The sequence below is a fragment of the Betta splendens genome, chromosome 21 (assembly GCF_900634795.4).
Source record: "Betta splendens chromosome 21, fBetSpl5.4, whole genome shotgun sequence".
Lineage (NCBI taxonomy): Eukaryota > Metazoa > Chordata > Actinopteri > Anabantiformes > Osphronemidae > Betta > Betta splendens.
The window spans coordinates 13,972,317-13,993,440 of NC_040899.1; the positions used below are offsets into that span (position 1 = coordinate 13,972,317).

At 38.5% G+C, this 21,124-nt stretch overlaps 1 protein-coding gene across 2 annotated transcripts in view; it reads left to right on the forward strand.

The window, feature by feature from the left end:
• dnah7 (dynein, axonemal, heavy chain 7) overlaps nt 1–21,124 on the forward strand; it is a 51,880-nt gene that overhangs the window by 3,717 nt on the left and 27,039 nt on the right. For both annotated transcript variants that reach the window (XR_008693381.1, XM_029137063.3), the window contains exons 11-33: nt 217–489; nt 660–787; nt 1,082–1,160; nt 1,259–1,483; nt 1,645–1,791; nt 1,938–2,117; nt 3,015–3,155; nt 3,252–3,619; nt 4,077–4,263; nt 9,038–9,231; nt 11,501–11,699; nt 11,971–12,111; nt 13,111–13,323; nt 13,453–13,562; nt 13,646–13,814; nt 14,504–14,606; nt 15,285–15,412; nt 15,547–15,759; nt 16,584–16,682; nt 16,837–17,085; nt 17,943–18,092; nt 19,763–19,945; nt 20,911–21,087. Coding sequence is in view for 1 of the 2 variants with exons in the window: in XM_029137063.3 (XP_028992896.1) it covers nt 217–489; nt 660–787; nt 1,082–1,160; nt 1,259–1,483; nt 1,645–1,791; nt 1,938–2,117; nt 3,015–3,155; nt 3,252–3,619; nt 4,077–4,263; nt 9,038–9,231; nt 11,501–11,699; nt 11,971–12,111; nt 13,111–13,323; nt 13,453–13,562; nt 13,646–13,814; nt 14,504–14,606; nt 15,285–15,412; nt 15,547–15,759; nt 16,584–16,682; nt 16,837–17,085; nt 17,943–18,092; nt 19,763–19,945; nt 20,911–21,087 (4,056 nt within the window). In the remaining variant the exon portion in view is untranslated. The remainder of the gene's footprint in view (nt 1–216; nt 490–659; nt 788–1,081; nt 1,161–1,258; nt 1,484–1,644; nt 1,792–1,937; nt 2,118–3,014; nt 3,156–3,251; nt 3,620–4,076; nt 4,264–9,037; nt 9,232–11,500; nt 11,700–11,970; nt 12,112–13,110; nt 13,324–13,452; nt 13,563–13,645; nt 13,815–14,503; nt 14,607–15,284; nt 15,413–15,546; nt 15,760–16,583; nt 16,683–16,836; nt 17,086–17,942; nt 18,093–19,762; nt 19,946–20,910; nt 21,088–21,124) is intronic.

Consider the following 21,124-nt stretch of genomic DNA (forward strand, 5'->3'; position numbering starts at 1 on the left):
ATAAAGGGAGTTTTTTGATATTGAAACTCCTTCACATCATATACTACAGTATAATCATACATATGTTAATTAATATTTGCATTTTAATCATATATATTTCTTTTATTGCTGTTTAGACTGTCTATTTTATTTAATCCTGTTGTTTTATTTCTCACTGTATTTCACCACTAGAAACCACTTTGTGTGGGATTTTTACCCAAGTGTATGTTGTTCTAGCCCGGCTCTCAGTCTGAGAACTTCCTTAGACCCATCATCCTGCCCCAGACGCTCGAAACCCAGGTGGATGAGGTTCGTAAGGTGTTCTGGGCTGAGTGTGACAGGCCCAAGGAGTATGTCTGTGAATATGAGAAGTACGCCACACTGATATCGAGGCAGTCGGAGGAAGATGTGCAGCAGTTCCTAAGTGAGCAGCACTCATTTCAGGAAATCATGGAAGAGGTGCAACACTACCAACATCTTGCTGAGCAGATTCAATACACAACTTGCAAGGTAAGGTGGGCCGAGAAATTATTTTACATTCATTTTTTACATTGATTAAAATTGTTTACTCATGTTTGAAAGACTGTTGTATAATAAATTCCTTACTTGAAATCAAAAATGACATATCCCAACAACAACAAATTATTTCTTAATAATAACTGTAATACTGTGGGCTTTAGGTGGTGCGTCTTGGCATGTTTGAGGTGCGGTGCCATAAACTAATCCACTCTCTCATCGAACGTGCCCAGAAGCTACAGCAAAAGCTGGTTTCGCGCATTCTGCAAGAACATCAGGAAATCAATAAGGGGTCAGTTGGTTCAATTCTTCATTCACTGCATGAGCATATCCATAATCTACGCAAACATTTGAAAATGATGTTAAAGCTGTTCATTATGCATAAAATATTGGCAGTGATAAATAGCGGTTTCTCTTTGAAACAGTGCCTATGTACTGTATGAGCATTCACAGTTCAGATCTTCATTGCTGCTGTAACTACAGTTGTACTGTAGGTTTTTTTGTTTGCCATTTTTACCCCAGCTCTGTTTGCCACTATATACAATCTTTCATATGCAGCGTCTCATTAATGCTTTCGCTCTCACAGGCTCTGCAAAGAGTTTGAAAGGTTTGCAGAGCAGGCTCTAAGCACACCGCCTGACACACAGAAACTGACAGAGCTTAGGGTAACTACCCCACACGAGAGCAGACCATTCCTTTTTTATTAATTATTTCTCACTATGAATTAAACATGACACTAATGTTTGTTGCCCTGTGTTCCCAGGCCTACATAAATAAGGTGGAGACGACAGAGATGCCACTGCTGGAGCGACGACTGGCAGACTCCAACACACAACTGTGCTTCCTGATGGACTTTGCTACTCTCTCACCACTGGACATGAAACTCAATGCAGAGACCATTCAGTGGTTCAGACGCATGCCATCCATCTTTAAAGAACACCAACAAATAATTACTGAAAAGACAAAGCAATACCAGAGTGCCCTCAAGGTCTATTTTGCTATGTCTTCAGTTTATTTCTGTTCAGTGTTGAACGTAATTCAATGTAACTTGATGTTTTTTTTTTATCTAGTGTAAACCTCTACTATTGACTAGTTAATGTCAAGCTAAGGTATATTGTTGCTGTGCTTCTGTTTGTTCGCTTATTCCAGCTGTGCCGAGATCGCTTTATGGAAGAACTGGAGAGCTACGGTGTACAGGTGGAAGAGTTTCTTGCCTTTGGTGAGCAGGCAGATCTCAGCAAGTACCTGAAGAAAGCTCAGGCTCTCAATGCCAAACTGGAATTAGCGATGGAAAAGGTACATTTTAAATACGGAAAACAAAATCATAAAAGGTATATGTTTTTTGTTTGTGATCCATTGACTTTTATCGTGTCCATTAAATGTCTTTCTATCTTTCTTCCATCCTTACTTTTCTGCCAACATATCTACCTGTATCTGGAAAGATTAATGATTTCAGTCTAGAGGAGGAGGCCTATGGCTGGACTGTTTCCCAGTACCCAGAGCGGAAGAGAATTGTGGACAGGCTCACACCTTTTCTACGTCTCTATGAGACAGCAACAGATTTCCTAAGTCAGTATGAGCAGTGGCTTCACGGGCCACTCACTGGTGTAAACCCAGACAAGGTATGAGCATTAGAAAAAAACTGTTGGGTTATGATGCATTACTGATCAAATTGAATATACATTGGTTACATGTGCTAAATCTTTTCATTACCAGTAATGCTATCTGACACATTTAGGAACATCTTTTCTAATTTAATTTGGGTCTACATAACTGTTTGGTGAAATGTGGTATCGCTAAAACAAGATAACTCCTTATCTTATCTTGTCCTGGCATAACAACCACAAGGCAAAGTATGTTTTTTGTATAGGACTTTTTTTTTCAAGAATTAGAATCCTCTGAGAAGTCACAAAAGATGAACATGGTCACATGTAAATTCTGAATTAAAAGAACTAAATGTAATGTTAAAGGTAATTAAAACAGAAAATACCGTTCAGTTACTATGCAGCAACTTCACCACACAGCTTATAGGATAGCAATAAGCCAGTTACTACTGTTATACCTTTCAGTGTTAACTCTGTGAGTGTGGATACTGCCCTAAGCAATGCCCCTGCTCCTATTACAGCCAGTAATTGTAATGCTGTTGTCTAGTTCAAACGTCCTTCCCTCTGTCCAAAATCACCCAAGCAAACAACACAGATTTTGTCCTAGAGCACTACTGACAATACTGCACTAGTGTCTACCAGGTACTGCTTTAAGAAATAGGCACAACTGTTTAATTAGATGACTTGTTATAGTGTCATAGCAACTGTTATTGACCATCTGATGCAGCCTAATAACAAAAAACTGCAAGCAACTTTATAGCTACTTACTTTACTTTAAGAAACTGACTTTAGACTGACCTTTTCTTGCTGATTCATTTTTTATTGCTATAAATAGTATAAAAACTGTTTTATTATAATAAATAAATTGGCAGTTACTAGTTTTAGTGTTTTAGTAATGTAAAATCCCCCAAACAGGTAGAAGGAGATGTTGGCAACTACTGGCGCACTCTATACAAGCTGGAGAAAGCCTTCGCTGAAGCTCCCAATGCCTTAAACATAGCCACCACTATCAAGGCTAAGGTGGAGGACTTCAAGAAGCACATTCCTATGGTGCAGGTAATACTAACAATGGATTCTATGTTCATGTCGAAATACTGTATCTTCAACATTATATTCTTTGTACTAGTATTTGTACAACTCTTCCACATATAGGTTTTGTGCAACCCAGGCCTGCGTGATCGCCACTGGGATGCCATGTCCAAGGTTGCTAAAGTCTCCCTGCAGCCAGCTGACAACCAGGCCTGTGTGGCTGATTTCCTGTCAATGCACCTGGACCAGCACTTAAGTAGCTTCGAAGGCATCAGCGAGGCAGCAAGTAAGGAGTACTCTCTAGAAAAGGCCATGGAGAAAATGGCTGCCGAGTGGGGGGACAAGGAGTTCAGCCTCCTGGCTTACAGAGAAACAGGCACCTTCATTCTCTCCTCTGTGGAGGAAATTCACATGCTTTTGGATGATCATATTATGAAAACACAAACCATGAGGGGCTCACCCTTCATAAAGCCTTTTGACTTGGAGATACGGTAAGAACGTTTGCTTGGGAACCATTTTGTTTAGCTTGTTTGGAAAAGAAATGCTCCAATTCACTAATGATATGAACAAAGGAGAAATATTGCACAAATGAACTAGTGTGGGGGTGAGTACCCACTACTGTCACTGGCAATGATACTGTAACTCAATCCAGTTATATACTGTAGCATTGCACTTCAAACACAGATCCTTTTTGTAATGTCATGTTACATTTTTAAATCGATAATGTGGCTCTGTGGCTGGGCAGGAATAACACCATGGTGGGCCCATGAGCCTATGGAGATTTGATTGTCATTAGTTTTTAAAAAGTCTTCATCCTGCAACTTTCTGAATTGAATTTCACCTTATAATGTATGTGGTGTTAAATAGAAAATATTGTAAATGCGCAACTGGGATTTTGAACTACTTTTACCACATGACAGTTATAATACTTTTCCCTCCTATTTTTAGGGAATGGGAGAGCAAGTTGCTTCTACTACAAGAGATCCTGGATGAATGGTTAAAGGTGCAGTCCACTTGGCTTTACCTTGAGCCCATATTCAGCTCCCCAGATATAATGACTCAGATGCCTGAAGAGGGCCGCCGTTTCACCGCTGTTGACAAAAACTTTAGGGAAACCATGAGACAAGTGTTGATGGTAAGTTGTTTGACTTAATGTGTTTAGTAGAGTTTTATTTTTTGTGGCAATGTGGTGTGGTAGCTAGTGTAGCAAACGGTCGTGATCTTACAAACATTTAGACAAGCCTAAATTACAACTACAGTAGTGTGAGAATAATATGTAGTAGAAGCATAAATAAATATTTGGGTATTAAAACTATGGTAGTGCAGACAAAAGCAGTAAGCTTTATAAGCAAACAGAGAGCAATGTAGAAACAATGGGATGAGGACAGAAAGCAAGTGTTGCACCAGCATCCTCAAAGGGTTTCCAAAAGGGTAATTGGCATCCCCAGTAGACCTGAAATGAGACACATCAATTTCAGGCAGTGTCCTCCAGAAAGCCCAGGCTGACTGCGCCATCAAATAGAAATTATGGATTTTGTCTGTAAGGGGCAGGGCTGTACTCAGCCACAAAGAAAATGAGGTCACTATGGGACAGGGAGCCTACACACACAGATGTGTATGCATACTGTCTAGTGCACTCTAAAGTTTGTACTTTGTAGTATATGGCAGTATTTGTTGGTACAATTCTTAATACACCAGCTTTTGCCCTCACCCAGATTTGTTAAAATACAGTGGGTTCCTCCTTTGAAGCTTATTAATAATTTTATTAGCAGTATAAATAAACAAATAAACACCTAATATAAATAATAATATAAAGTAAATAGGGTATTTGGTATTAGTACTTTTTCCTGAATAAAGCAATAATGTAGCTAAAATGTTGTGAGCAGATTACAGTCTTTCACAAGCTATAGTATATATTGTGTAAATATATTCAGGGGCTTGATGGTCATGCATGTGATCATCATTGTAAACTCTCATGTTACATGGTGAATGCAGCGACATGGGTTTGGGACTGCTTTGGAAAAAACACAGTTTTCCATTGCATCCAGAAAAGTAATTTGAAACTGACTTATGCAACTTAAATGTTTCGTGTCAATTATTTGTAAAATGTTATTTGTAATGACACTGTTTGTTTGTACCATGTATTTATTACATGTGGAGAATACTGATTAGTCCTGTACTGCTATCATACTGTTTTAAGATGTTAGGTCACACAGGGAGCTGCTAATCATCAGCTCCTGATTTATTGATCAGCTGCAGGAGTCCAGACCTCTATAGCAGCAGAGGTTTTGGCAGCTTGATTGTCTTTGGAAGTAGGTGTGCATCACTACAATCACAAAAGGGAGAGGCATGAGAATTAGTGTAAATGAAGCAACGGAATGATGCAAAACCATCTGCAAACATGTGGGAGTCTAATGATCAGCATTCAAACATTTATTAATGTTTGAATTGAAGAGCATTCAAACAATCACTAATATTCCTACTGTACAGTAGGTGTCAGTGTTCTAGTATCCCAGTGTCGGATCATTCCATGCTCAGAGAAATAACAAATAACACAGCAGCTGTGGGTCTATTAATGACAGAACTGAATATAATTGGTTTGTAAAGGTTCCCAGTAGAAATCTTGTTTTGTGTGTGAAAGCACAAACCACAACAGTTGTGGAACACTGTACTATAGACAGACAAGACCAAAGTTTAATTCACAGTGCTGTGACTAAAAACAAATAAGTACCTTGTACACTCTGTCAGGTGTAAAGCAGCAGTGTATGTATATGATTTATGCTGATTTTGCCTCTTCAGGACTGTAGCACATTGCAGTCACTGAGACGACCATGAACCCCTCTGTATATCGCAGTTACCTAGAGGCAAATGTAGGGCCATCTCTTTGACACCTGCCAGATTCAAAATCCAAAGGCAGTCTGAACACAGGGTATGGTCTAGAATCTAAAATCCACGAAACAAAACAACTTTCACAACATGAGTTACTGAGGCAAAGAAAGCATGTCAGAGGATGGTGGATCTGTCTGGTAACAGGTAAAGGACTGGTTTGTCTGAAGAGCTGTTTCCCATCAAACAGCAATGCTCCACTTACAAAACTGTGAAATCTTGGCCCATTTAAAAAAATGAATACATCACAGTAAGATTACAAATTAAGACCTAAGGGTTTTTCTGATCACAGTTCCATACTCAAGGAAATTTAATCTGGACTTTTTTGGTTTTTGGAGTGGCCAATCAAGATGAGTTGTGCCCATTTATAAATATTTATACATTAATAAGTCACAGTATGAGCTATAAAAATACAGTGTACGACTGTTTGACTACATGTGTAAATTTAGATGAATATTCTACAATAGTGCTAGATTACATGTCTGTCTATCCTAACATACCCATGAGTCTCAGAAGTGAAGTGAACTGTTTGATTCTGAAAGTGTTTTATATGGCTTATGTGGATGCCCAGTTGTCCTTTAGACACACACACACACACACACACACACACACACACACACACACACACACACACACACACACACACACACACACACACACACACACACTCCTGAAATCATTTATTCTGGTGCTGTATAGCTAGTTGAACCTACCTACTGTACTGTAAGGAGAATTATAAACAGTGTCACATCAAACTGACACTAATAACCCCCTTCACCTTGCATAGCGTAGCATTGATCAGCAGTGCTTGGACTGTGTGCTAATATGACATTGGTTTCAATGTCATACTAGCACACAGGTGGGTGAGCAAAAATACAACAGTCTCTACTGAAAAATCACACAAGAGCGTTGTGTGTTTGTCCACACTGGGGACATCAGATCAGCCACTAGGAGCTGCTCAAGATCCACTGATCTTACAGAGCTACAGCATCCACATCGTGACTTCATTTTGCTCTTGTTTTATTTGCTACCTGGTTGTCATTCAACTACAATTGCATGCACACTTTCACATAAAACAGGACGGAATCTATTTAATTAACGTATTATTCGATAAACCTGTTTCCTTTGAACACACCACAATCTTTTCCTCTTTTAATGAGCTGAGAAAGCAAGAAGCAATGACCCTCTGCAGCCCATGCAGTGTTGACTGACGTGTGGTATACTGATACACTGTTGGATTCACCTGCTGTAATAAAAACATATACAACAGAATAACACTCTCCTGCAGATATAATACTCCAAAGAAGGTGACTTGACTCTGGAAGATGTTTTATGTCAAGGAAACGTGATGTGTGTCAGTTGTAAACAGAAAACAGTTATTAACATTTTGCTTCTTTTAAACAAGGGCTGAAGTATTGTCATATCACCTCTCATGCATAATTTCAGCCATTTGTTTAGTGCATCAGAATCAAAGTATGACTTATAATACTTACATTTGAATATACTTTTAGTGTTAAGCTGGTTGAGTGAATGCAGCCTTTCTGTTACATCATCCCTTCAAAAAAATGCCAGAATTATGAGTCTGATGGAATCTATGAAAAGCTTCTGTAAAACTACATGGTTACTGCATCGTTAGTCAGTGCAATTGTATGGACCATTCAAGCACATTTACACATTTATTTTATTTGACCCCTAAAATCATCCAGTAGTCTCTACTGATTTATTAATAAAATCTAGGCTTTCATCTTCCATTCATTCTGTTTGTTTATTGCTTGTATCATATGCAGAGCCTGGAGGGAATAAAAGTCACTGTGGAATGAGCAACAGTCGCTGCCGTCCCTTCAACCAAAGAATCGGCCAACCAAAAAAAAATCAATAGTAATCATGAGAGATCAAATATAATTATTATCTCATTCCAGATAGCTTTTGTGATTCCACAGCGTAGTTTTGGACACAACTCGAGGAGATTAAAGTGTCTTTCAGTGGCTGCACCTCCTTTTTAATAGACAGTGACCCCATTACAAAGCAGAGGGTGTGCCAAGTCAGAGCAACGCTGTGCATTCCCTGCTTTGTTGTCTTTCCTAACAGCTTCGATTATAGATTTGTCCAGAGCCTCTGCTACTGTAAAATGACTTGCATTTATACCCTGTTTTTCACACAATTATGTTTGATGAGTTTGTTGCTTTAGACCACTTATGCTGGTATGTACAGTAGATGGCTTTGTTCTACTAGTGATACTGATAATGTAAAAAACTCTCAAACATCCAGTTATAAGAGTTTTCATGGAGGGTTAAGCTGTATAGTACAGTATATAAATTTGATGTTTAAACAGGGTGGGTTGATGATGATTAAAAAACAACCGAGCAACAGAAAGAGGATTCCACAGTGGCTGTATATTATGCTCAAATCTGCTTTTTATTTACAGTCATTGAATTCAGAAGGTAGAATCGGGCTATGTACGTCCTTACAGAATCTCCACAGACTTCTGAGCAGTTTCAGGCATTGCTGTCCAGCAGTGAAGATTAGATAGACTTTTTATTTAGGGATTTCCTGGAGCTGACAGTTGCAGAGGATATTAAATTAGTGTACTGATGAGATATGAGACCACAAATATTTCATAGGTGCTAGACAGGCCTCAGGTGAAATCTCTATTATTCTCCTGTCATGGATTTTTTTTTGTGGCATGTGACAAGTGGGTCTCACTATGGAACATGGAGCAAATGTTGCTGAAGGGAAACATAGCAGTTTTTGGACTTCCCGAGACACAAAGGACAACACAGACGGAGAAATATGAGCACAGCAGCTATTCTTTGTTTTGCAGGATATGCAGAGGAATCAGAACACTGCATAATTTCTAATGTAGCCATTAGTAGTTTTGTGAATTCTGTAATGTTACCATTATAGTAAAAAAGCATATAATTATCAAATAAAAGATCCATGTGTGCTACAAACCTATATCTCACCTGTTGTAATGAACTGTCTGTAGACACATACGTACTTGCTCTCTGCACTCTGTCTTGTAGGACAAGCATGTGTTAGCAGTGATATCCATCAACAAGATGTTGGAGAAACTAAAAGAATCAAATGAGCTTCTAGAGATGATCCTTAAAGGTCTTAACAACTACCTGGAAAAGAAGCGTCTCTTTTTCCCCCGGTTCTTCTTTCTGTCCAATGAGGAGCTGTTGGAAATCCTCTCTCAGACCAAAGACCCCACAAGGTAAACAGTGTTGAGTTGTCATAAAAATACAGTACAGTACGTTTATTATAAGGATCGAGAGTCATGAATACACAGAGTTCAAACTAGTGCACATATGTAGACATTTGAGAATGGTAAATACATTTACATCCAGAGTTTTTTACAGTCTTACAGATAACCAACTCACCTAGGGTATTGTGTCTTGATTAATAATTAATGTGATTCTAGACAAAACAAATCATCGTCTTTTAATCTCTTCCTATTGTATGTTTGCACTCAGCTCAGCTCTGGCTGCTAGGAGTGCGAACACGTTAGTAAAGATTAGAATTGTGTTGATTGCGTCATTCTTCATGCTTGTCCACAGTGTTAATTTTCATTTGACGACACCAGGCTGCTACAAAGTGAAACCACCAAATCTTCGTTATAATTCTATAATTTGATGTTCAAATGGCAGAATTAAAATGACCTAAACATCCAGTTTAACAGTTCATCTTGCCCATCTGGTCCCTCAGGCTATATCTATTTTTTTTTTCTATATATAGTGACTTATGGTATGGAATGGCCATGGTATGTTGTGTTTATTGTTACACATACAGTGGAAATCAAAATATTCTACTAATTAGCTCATACCATATGATTTATTATTTAATTATGTCATCTTTGCTTAAATTAAGTAAAATCTTCAGCATCTCCCTTTTGAGGTGGAGATGTTGTGTCTTCAGATAATACTTAACACAATCTAGACAAAAGGATGGTTTCCAATAGGAGGGCTCTGTTTGTCATGAATCACTGCGATTGGCACGTCAATAAGTTACTGGCTCTGAGTAAGTTAATTAATCATCACTCCCACTGGTAACATATCACCTCAATTGGCTTATCTAGATATTCTGTTGCTGCATCTACTGTACATGATGAGTAAGTGTGCAAACAGTCCAAGCACCCAACCACTGAGATAACGATCCCTGAATACATTGCTAGATTGATATAAGGCATCACATAGAGAACCATCCCATTTCAATCAAGAGTTAAAATGATGCACATGCATTTGCTTGCAAATTGTTGTATGCATCATGTGCAAACAAGATCATTGTTGATGATTGTGTAATGTCAAGCATTGCATTTTGGCTACAATTACAATTATTATGATTTAGATTCAAGTAAAAGGTGATATATGAAAGGACTCACAATAAGTCACAGGATGCAAAACCAGTAAAACATCCACTGTGTCCTATGTACAGTGCACTTAGGGTAAATGTCAAATCATTAACTACAGTATACTCAAACCCATGCTTTTAGTTAGGTGACTATAGTGCCTTAAATGATCTACTGTACATTTGTAAAACAGTTTAAGTTCTGTTGGAACATCTGTCCTACAGTGTCAGTTTTATACGTTGTAACTAATAGCAGGATAAAGGTCTGTCTGGTCCACTAAATACTGATCTATACTTACATACAGCAATTCTTTAGTTGTTGTTATTGACATTTGTTGTTCAGGCCTGGATACTCAGCCTGCAGGTGGTCCTGCTGCTGGTACAAAGCCTTTGAATGGTTTCTGTTTAAGTCTGTAAACAAAACACTTTTTCATACAGAATTAGGCAGATCAAAATTTATTTGGTTTAGAGCAGTTTAAAAGACTGGAAATGTGAAGCCAGAATAAACAACCTACATTCCAGTGCACAGTTATGACTATAAAGAACAGGCAAAACTCCCCATAGAAGGGCACCTGGTGACCCTGGGAATCAAACCCAGCTGCTTCATTAATAATAAACATTATTCAGTAATAATTTTTCATTATTTAGTAATAATCCTTAATACTGACCGCAGTACTTTTTTGTACATTTCTCAGTTTGCATGCGTCATTGTAAGGCATGCATTGTGTTCTCACAGTGGGCTGCGTGTAAACCGTGCCCCTCCCACAGACATCATCATGTAGCACATGCTGTGTTTCAGCAAAGATGACGAGCAATCGCAGCAAAAGTGGCTAATTAATGCTGTACGATTGACACTTGTGATGCCTCCATCTGTGCTGATAGATTTGTGACATTTATCTGAGTGGTTACACACTGAAATCAGCAAATAAACAACAAGTCCTTTATCATTGTCTACACTGCAACTTGGTATTGTAATGAAAAACAGGTGGCTTAAACTGATTGACGTTAAATTGTGTTGTTACTCATTATACATTGAACTTTAAATTCACTTACAACTTAGTTCAGATATACTGTACCAACATAACATTAGACTTTAGAGAACCTAAATTATTGTGGTGCCTTTTGTCTGTCTCCATTAGGGTGCAGCCACATCTGAAGAAATGTTTTGAAGGCATTGGCAGCGTGGTGTTCACTGATGTACTGGACATCACCCACATGAAGAGCAGTGAGGGTGAAGTTGTTCAGCTCCTGGAAATGATTTCCACCTCTAAAGCCAGGGGCCAGGTGGAGAAGTGGCTTCTAGAGCTGGAGAATGGCATGACTGCCTCTCTGCATAAGGTGTTGTTTGGATTATTGCAGCACTTTATTGGTGTTATTTCAAATATTGCTGTCTAAATGTAATGCACTGCAAAGATAAGCTTGCCTTTATACCTCAGGCAATATATGTTTTCAGTTTCTTACCGTGTTTTTGTAATACGGTTTGTGATAAGACTTTACTTTGTTCTGTGATTCAGTGTTTTCCAACAACGTTGGACCTACACATTCAGGGCTTTTTCGCTTATCCTTTCTAATATATCAGGAAGTTACAGCCTCTGTTCTTTTGTTGTAGGTAATTGGAGAGGCGATCCAGGCTTACCCCACAGAGCTGAGGATTAATTGGGTGCGTGCTTGGCCAGGCCAGACTGTGCTATGTGTATCACAGGTCTACTGGACAAAGTATATCCATGAAGCTATCAGTTCAGGACAGAAGGTGATAAACTGTGACTTTATTTGCTATTTCATTGCTTTAATTCAGAATTATGCAAGTTAAAAACGTAAGACTGTAATAATGTTTTTTTGTAGCATTAGTGAATTAATATTGGTGCCATTTTTACAGTAGTTCACCTCCAGCTTATGGAGCTCATTTACAGTATGCTCATTACAGTTAAGCCAAAGAGTTAAGCTTTACAATCCCACAAGATTATTTACTGTGACACCAACTACTGTTTTGAAGGCATTTCACAAATTCACTCCTAATCATCTGAACAGAAGGAAATTACTATTTGTCACACAGTCTTTCAACTTTTAGGTCTGGGGTAGATTACAATTAAATACATTTTGGTTGCGCAACAGAGTTGGGCACTTGTGCGTTGTTCTCTGAGGTTTCATGGTATCTGTATTAAGGTTATAATCTCAAAGCATAACAACACAAGCAAACCATACTCTATGACAGTTCCCAGTGTGAAGCCTTAGCATCTTAGATGAAGTAAACAGTTACTTTGAATGAGTAAATATGTTTTATAATGTAATATCTCACTTTTTGACTCTAAGCTATCTAGCTGAAGTGCTTTTATCAGTTCAATTAATACACACAGATATATGTACAGTATAAATACTGTAGCTGATGAGAATGAAAGTTACAATGGGAATGAGTGAGAGTTAATTAGCTGACTATTTCTTTTTTGTTGATATACTCACCAGATTTGATATAATGTAACAAGAACATCCCCTCCATCACAGCTTAGCTTTTTCTACACAAGAAAAAGGAGTTTGTGTATTTTACCTCGTAGGTCAAAGGCAGTGTCCAGCTGACAACTCTACTTAGAAAACAGGGAGAATTTGGGTGGCTTTCTCATGGATGTCTTGACAGTTTTTTTCTTGTTGTCTAGATCAAACACATACATACATGGGGTCTAGGTATCATTCTTTTTCTGCTTTGATACTTCTACACGCTCTGCTTTTTGTCTTGTATGATATGTTTGTCCCTCAGGCCCTAGATGCCTACCTGGAGCAGAACAACAGGCAGATTGACGACATTGTGGCTCTTGTACGTGGCAAGCTATCCAAGCAGAATCGAGTGACCCTTGGAGCCCTGGTTGTGCTCGATGTCCATGCCAGGGATGTGCTAGCTACGCTTGTGCAGAAGGGAATTAGTGACGAGAATGACTTTGAGTGGCTTAGCCAATTGCGCTACTACTGGGTGGTAGGTGTTAGGGGTACATTTAATCCATCAAAGTTAATGATTAAATGATTCATTTATATTTATTTACCTACATTAATGGTTTTCTATTTATAAAGAGTGGTTGCCTCTAATTCTTCACACCCTGTGCAGGAAAACCACCTCCAGACAAAGATGATCAACGCTGGCTTGCCCTATGGTTATGAGTACTTGGGGAACACACCACGCCTGGTTATAACCCCACTAACTGACCGCTGCTACCGGTAAAGCCACCACCACTAACCCTTCGCTGTTTAATTGTTACATATCTCCTATAAATAGTTTAATAGATTTTGTTTTCTTACAGCACATTGTTTGGTGCCCTTCACCTCCATTTAGGAGGGGCCCCTGAGGGTCCCGCTGGCACTGGAAAAACAGAAACAACAAAGGACTTGGCCAAGGCAGTGGCCAAGCAGTGTGTGGTCTTTAACTGCTCTGATGGACTGGACTACATTGCATTGGGCAAATTTTTCAAAGTGAGTGAATTTGTTTTTAGTAAGCTCTACATTCAGTCCTTTAAAATGTTTTATAGCTTGTAATTAGTTTATATGTAATTACTTTTCTGATGCACTCCCCTTTCCAATGTACATGGAGTACGTCCACTCTAAGAAACCATGTAACTATCACTATTTTAATGACTTTGATAATACAAAATGAGATGCAGATAAAAAAAACATCCTCTCTGTTCTTATTTCTATTCTGTACTTGAATTGCATACAAACATTTAAATGTCAGTCTCTAGACATCACTACAATGAGGCCTTAGATATAATGTAGCCCACACATTGTGTTAGCTCACCATTATGCAGACAGATATATTTAGTCATTTCCTATTGTATATTGCTCTTGCCACAACTGCCTTATAACAGAGTGCAGAATATTTAAATTTGTCATTAAAAAAAATAGCACTACACTGATAGCTCAGTCAGCCCCTTCCCACACCCACCAGTTAAATTATAATAATGTGGGAAGTCATAACAGTCACGGTTATTGATTGCAACTACTACAGTTCTGTTTACACTCAAAAGTGCTTATTGCTTATTACTAAAAGCTCCCATCTCTTGTCCTAAAATCCCAAATCACATGCTCTGTTTATATGTATGTTGATGAGATTTATGTGTATTTGTGTTGCGTTTGTGTGCAACAACATGTTCATGTGTGTCCAGGGTCTTTTGTCTTGTGGAGCTTGGGCCTGCTTTGATGAGTTTAACCGCATCGACTTGGAGGTGTTGTCTGTTGTGGCTCAACAGATTCTTACTATACAGAGAGGTTTGTTTTTGGTTTTTGTTTTACTTCTGATCATTGAACCTTGCATCTGTATCATAATCAAATATGGCCTATTCTCACCAGTTGTGGAACTTCAAAGCAGGACGAGTCTGAGCTAAGGCAATTTGTGTAGGCGGCCCAGCAAAGTTTCAAGCACAGCTTTGTTCACAGCAACATAGAGCCATCTCCTACATCACTGGAGCTATGGATGTTAAATCATTGCATCATAAGATACAAATACCAAAGGCTATTTGTTTAGAACCAAACAAAATGTAGAAAACACTAAAAGATTTCTAAACTTTCAAAGTTGTTTTTGGAACTGGGCCTTTTTGCTTTCTGTATCATGAACATGTTAATGCAAATGTAGATTGTACAGATTTAAGCCTTCTTAACCAAATTAGTAATTGTGATTAAAATAAAATTGATTTGCACAGCTGTAATAAATATTATATAATATATAATAATATATTAGAAATGCATTTGTTACCACTATGCTCATTCCACAAAGTGTCTGTAGATGCAGGAGCAGCCTTAAAATGCAGTGGGAATAATAGGCTGGAGAACAATTATTGATTTTCATCTTGGCACTGCTCTGTGCTTTTTAACTGTTCACATTCCAGTCAGAATGTCCAAAAGAATTTGGCAAATACATAAGATAACTGAAAGTATGTGTGTGTTTAGGAATTTCTGCGCATACAGAGATGCTAACATTTGAAGGGACAGAACTAAAACTGGACCCCTCATGTGCTGTGTTCATCACTATGAATCCTGGCTATGCTGGGCGCTCTGAACTCCCAGACAACCTCAAGGTACAATATACTCAAGAGTAGTTCCTATTTAACACATATAGTAATTACTAAGTTAAAATTAGTTTGGAGACCAGTGTTCAGTGATTCTTGGCTGAAATATGGGGTTTTAAACTCAAACTGTTTGTTCAAACAAGGCTCTGTTCAGGACTGTGGCTATGATGGTGCCGGACTATGCGATGATTGCAGAGATTGTTCTCTACTCATGCGGCTTTGTTACTGCAAGACCCCTGTCAGTGAAAATTGTGGCTACCTATCGACTCTGTTCAGAGCAACTGTCCTCCCAGCATCACTATGACTATGGGATGAGGGCTGTTAAGTCTGTCCTAACTGCTGCTGGAAATCTCAAGGTGTGTGAAAATTAACTCACTTTGATGAAAGTTGGCATGTGAGTAGTTATTGTGTGACTAGTTTGGCCTTTAGAGAATAAAGTATTAGTACAGGCATATTTTATGTACTGTAAACATCAGACATTTCTCCCAGTCTGTTGCATATAATGTTTTTGGCCAATTCAATATTTGCTACATATAGGCATGGACTCTGCAAGACCTCTTTTCTAGAATATATTCTTTTCTAGAATATGTTATCTGAAACCAAGATGCTGGCAGTTGAACTTTTAAGCCCTTCAAGTTGTAAAGTGAGCCAGACTCCCACAGTGTTTCCCTGTACTGTACCTTACCTGGTGTAATGCACACACTGGACAATTCACACAATGTAAAGTAATATGTAATTCATGAGGACAGGTCATGATAACATTTTCCATGGTACAGTTATGATGCTCCCTGCCCACTGTAGGGCATTTTGTTGTGGAACTGGGTCACCACCCCGAGTAAGCTCTGGCTATTCAGCCCAAGTGATAAGGTCCTTCCAATGTGTTCTTCTCGGGAACTCCCAACACATCCATTACAAGTCAACTTACTGTTTACCTACTGCCTTATGTTTACCATCACTTACAGTAGCCGTGTGTTCAGTGTAGTCATTTTACCTAGAAGTACTTGAAAAGTAAGATGACATTAAGAATCCTTCTAAATGTTTGGAATTGGTTGTGGTTGTCAAGAGAAGGTGAATACCTACATACTTTATAATTCAGCTGCTTATCACTCCAACTTTTTTTTAACAAATTTTGTGTTAATCTTATTTAGCTCATATATTTTTTTCTTTTCCCTTTCCATAGCTCACTTTCCCAGAGGAAAATGAAGACACACTGTTGCTGAGATCCATAATTGATGTGAATCTACCCAAGTTCTTGGCCCATGATCTAAAGCTCTTTGAGGTTTCATTGTGGAGCTACTTGATTCTTGATTCACTTCATACCACTAAAATTTAGCCCATGTTAATCTCTGTCAGTTTAGGGTACATTGATCATATGAGCCATACATGGGTTCTTCACTCAATCATGATATCTGCTTTACACCTTCCCTTCCCAGGGCATCACCTCTGACCTTTTCCCAGGGGTCAAGCTCCCAAAACGAGATTATAGTATTCTGCTGGAGGCCATTGAGGAAAACTGCAGACGCATGAACCTGCAAGTCACTGATTTCTTTGCTGAGAAAATCCTGCAGATCTTTGAGATGATGATAGTGAGGCACGGTTTCATGTTGGTGGGTGAGCCCTTCGGTGGAAAAACCAGTGCCTATCGTGTGCTGGCAGCAGCCCTTCATGACGTCTCTGAAAAGGTACAGTGTGACATCCTGTTTATTAAACAATAACCAATAAGCTGTAGATTGTAAAGATGCTATTTAACCTAATTATGCATGTGGTACAGTAGTTGTCTTTGAGGTCCAACCTATCGTATTTATCGTCTTTGTGTCAGGTATTAGCTTGGTCGATTTGTCAGACATTTTGGATTAAAACGCCTGTGTGCAGATGGCCAACCATGCCATTCTTAAATTATATTTCAATATTTTTTTAATTTTCTAAGTCCTTGGAACAACTTATTCAGTCTTTAATCAACCTCCTGTGCTGTGTGATGTGTAATAAACCCTTCAGGTCAAATAAAAATATGCGTTACACTCCATATCCAAGGCTTATCTCTGCTACACATTTGTCCCAAGTAAACACATCCATCCAATTTGTCAAAGCTGTAGTCTTTGTTTAGTAGTTATCGATCTCACGGAGACGAGCAGAACTGGCCTGCTGTATTTACATGGCTCAGAGGGCTGAGAGGCATCCCACCAAGGAGACAGATGAAGGCCTGCTGATAAAACGCCTAGGAATGCCACATTTATCATCGTCATCCTTGTTGCTGCACATCCACACGTTCACTGATCATGTCAAGCCCCCCTCCTGTCTCCTTTTTGTATTGTTATTTTTTTTTCTTAGTAGCTCTCCCTTTTTTTAACTCAAAGTGACATCTTGTCTGAAAAGTGGTTTGCAGTGTTTTGCTCCTCTTCTTCAGTTAGCAGAAGGAGACAGGGATCTTCAGAGAATTGGTAGCATCAACAAAGAGGAGTTCTTTGTAACATAAAACAACAAGAACTTCTCTTATACTTATGCTACAGTATGTTGTTATGTTTATGTGTTTGTTCCAAAGGGTCTAATGGATGAGAACAAGGTACTGATCACAGTTATTAATCCCAAATCCATCACTATGGGCCAGCTGTATGGCCAGTTTGACCCTGTCTCTCATGAATGGTCTGATGGTATCCTGGCTATCAGCTACCGAGATTTTGCAGCCTCCCAGGTAAGATGGCTCCCAGGTAAATTAGAATTAAAATTAGAAAAATCTAACCTGTGATTATTATAATATCCCATTATTATGTTTACAATTTAAACTGTGGTTCTGTACACAGATACAGTATTTAAACAAACTAAGAAAACTCATTATATAAGTACTGTAGAGATACAGTACAGGTACAGGTTACTGTATCTGTATCTAGTACTTAGATAATGAGTGCAGTCACTGTGAAAAACTAGAAGCAGAAAAGAGCTTAGATTAATATGTTTTTGAGTAACAGATGTTAGGAATTTGGTTTGTGTAAATGCTGTGTTTACCTAAACTAAACTTGCTGTACAGTAGTAGAGGTATGCAGACTTAAATGAGTACTAGTAATAAGGTACAGTATTTTAAAGCATGCTGTGCTTCTACTCATGTGTGCTTTACAATAATCACTGTACAATAAACGTGGTATTCCAGTATTCAAGTGTGACTTGGTAGATGAAGAGGCTGTGTTGACAGAGTGAAAAAAAGCATGTTTTGCTGTTTTGTTAAATTTAGATCTCTAATAACTCTGTTTCTCTCATATGTGCACACAGAACTCACACACGCTAGAACCACACTGGCAGACAATTTACATATTGCAGTGGAGGCATGTCATAATGGAAAATCATCTATTCACCCTATTCGGAAATTGTTTCCAAATGAACTTGTCATTGTAAACATTGTCTCAGTATATAAAGTTGTCATTTTACAAATAGTTTTGTGTCAGTAAATAAGGAGTGTGAGGAATAGTTGTGACAGCCAAGGCAGTGCATGAATGAAAATGGAAACCAAGAGCGCTTGTCTTAATTCTTTTTCAAAAAAGTAATTCTCCTCTCTGGGCAAAATAGTTTCTTTGTTTTGATCTTTGTTTCTGCATCATATTTTGCTAAACCAATTTCTCCTGCGCTAATTTGGAGCTGCCGAGACTACAGCAGTGTGGTGTATTAAACTCTGCATAGAGAGTCTAGTTTTTTTAAGGCCAGCACTCTGTCAGATCATTATATTACAGCATATTCACTTTACTTTCAAGCACCAGATGGCCCCAGCCCAGGCATCTCCATTTGTTTATATTACAACAAATCAATTTAAAGCGCAGCTCCTGGCAGCACATTTAACTGGGGAATTGACGCCTGTTGTCACCCTCTGTTACAAGAGTGTATATGTTATTTTCAATTCCTTGGCAAACACCTTTACCTTTACCTTACTGTGAAATACTCACAAGTTTTTGGGACCTTGAAAATCCAGGGATTAGGCCTTATGTTCACACATTTCATTTACAAAGTGTCAAACTTATTTAATACAAAGAAGCATTACTTTGCACGGCCTATTTAGCTCAAGGTTGGCTGAATATGTTTAGTTACATTCAGTAAAAGTTTTAAGATAGCGATGTGGACAGCAAAGGTTACTCTGACTTTTCTTTTGACTTTCATCATGCTTCATTTACCATTATACCCACTTTATACCCAGGTTCTGATACAGAGTAAATAGGAATGCATCACTAGCCAAGAGTGTGGTGTTTGAAGCTGATGATGCATGAAGAAATACTTTGTTGTTAACATGTATGTTCACACGGCAGTACTGCGTAACTGTGCCACAGATTTTGCAGAAAATATTCCTTCAATTTGGGAGCCATCCTGTCTTGTCTTTGTCAGAGCCCGGAAAGGAAATGGCTTATCTTTGACGGCCCAGTGGACGCCGTGTGGATTGAGAACATGAACACAGTACTCGACGACAATAAGAAGCTGTGTCTGATGAGCGGTGAGATCATTCAGATGTCGCCGCAAATGAGCCTCATCTTCGAGCCCATGGACTTGGAGGTGGCATCGCCAGCCACGGTGAGAAGCACCTTTACCTTGATGAAAGGCTTTATTATAGCGTATCTGCCTTTTTTATGTTGTGGCAGTAATAGTTTCCAAGCTGCATAGTGTTAAAGATTGATCACTTAGTCTTCCCATAAGAAAACATCTATTTTTTGCCTCACAGATGGTATTTTTACTGCATTATGGTGCTGCAGGTTTAGATTCATGTATAAAGTCATTCCTCAGGTCAGGTTTTCTCTTTTTCTTCCAAGGATTATTTCCAGTTGTTTTTTTTAATCTACTCAAGTTTTATTTGCCAAAAACATTAAACTAAATATTTTCATCATCATTATTGAGTCTGTATTTGAAAATCACATTTAACCCTAGCACTTGTGAAATGACATCACTGTAATGATTGCTCTTAAGATCAGACATCAATTCAAACTTAAATTTTTTATCTCACTAAAGCGATGACTGTATTTATTGTACAATTTATGCACCTGCTGTTTCCATCGTTTAAATGCAATGACAATCACAATGAACTCCCCCACTTACTACTCAGTGTCTTCTTGTGCACTGTTCAGTTCACTTTATGTTGACACAATTTCAACTTTTCTTCAGCCTTTTCTTTATGCTTCTGAAAAAAACGTTCCTTTATTGTGACCTAATGCCGAAAGTAATATAGTCTTGAGATACATACAGTATGCAGCTTATTCTAACTTACTGCATTAATGAGTCTTCATAAAACCACTGAGATGAATTGTTCAGAATTGTTACGAGGTTCCGGCCATAATATACACTGCACTCCATGTTGACCCTCCGGTGGATTCCTGTTAATTAACCTGCTTTATTTCTGGGACCTTGTCAGATAGCTTTACTGAATAATTAAGTTATGTACTGCATCAAGAATCATCCCATTTTTTTCCAACGGATTATTCTTTATTAGTAAGGTTCCGTTAGTTTGCGTGATTTGTTTCTCATATAATATATTTATGTCACAGGTGTCTCGCTGTGGTATGATCTACATGGAGCCACATATGCTGGGCTGGCGGCCACTAATGCAGTCCTGGCTCAGTACTTTGCCAACCACAGTCAGCACCACGCACAAAGACCTCATCTCTGCCCTTTTTGAACAGGCTCTTCCAGTGTGCCTGCAGCTTGTTCGAAAAGCCACCAAGGTACTAAACATCCTCAAAAAGTCCTGTTAATTTTTCA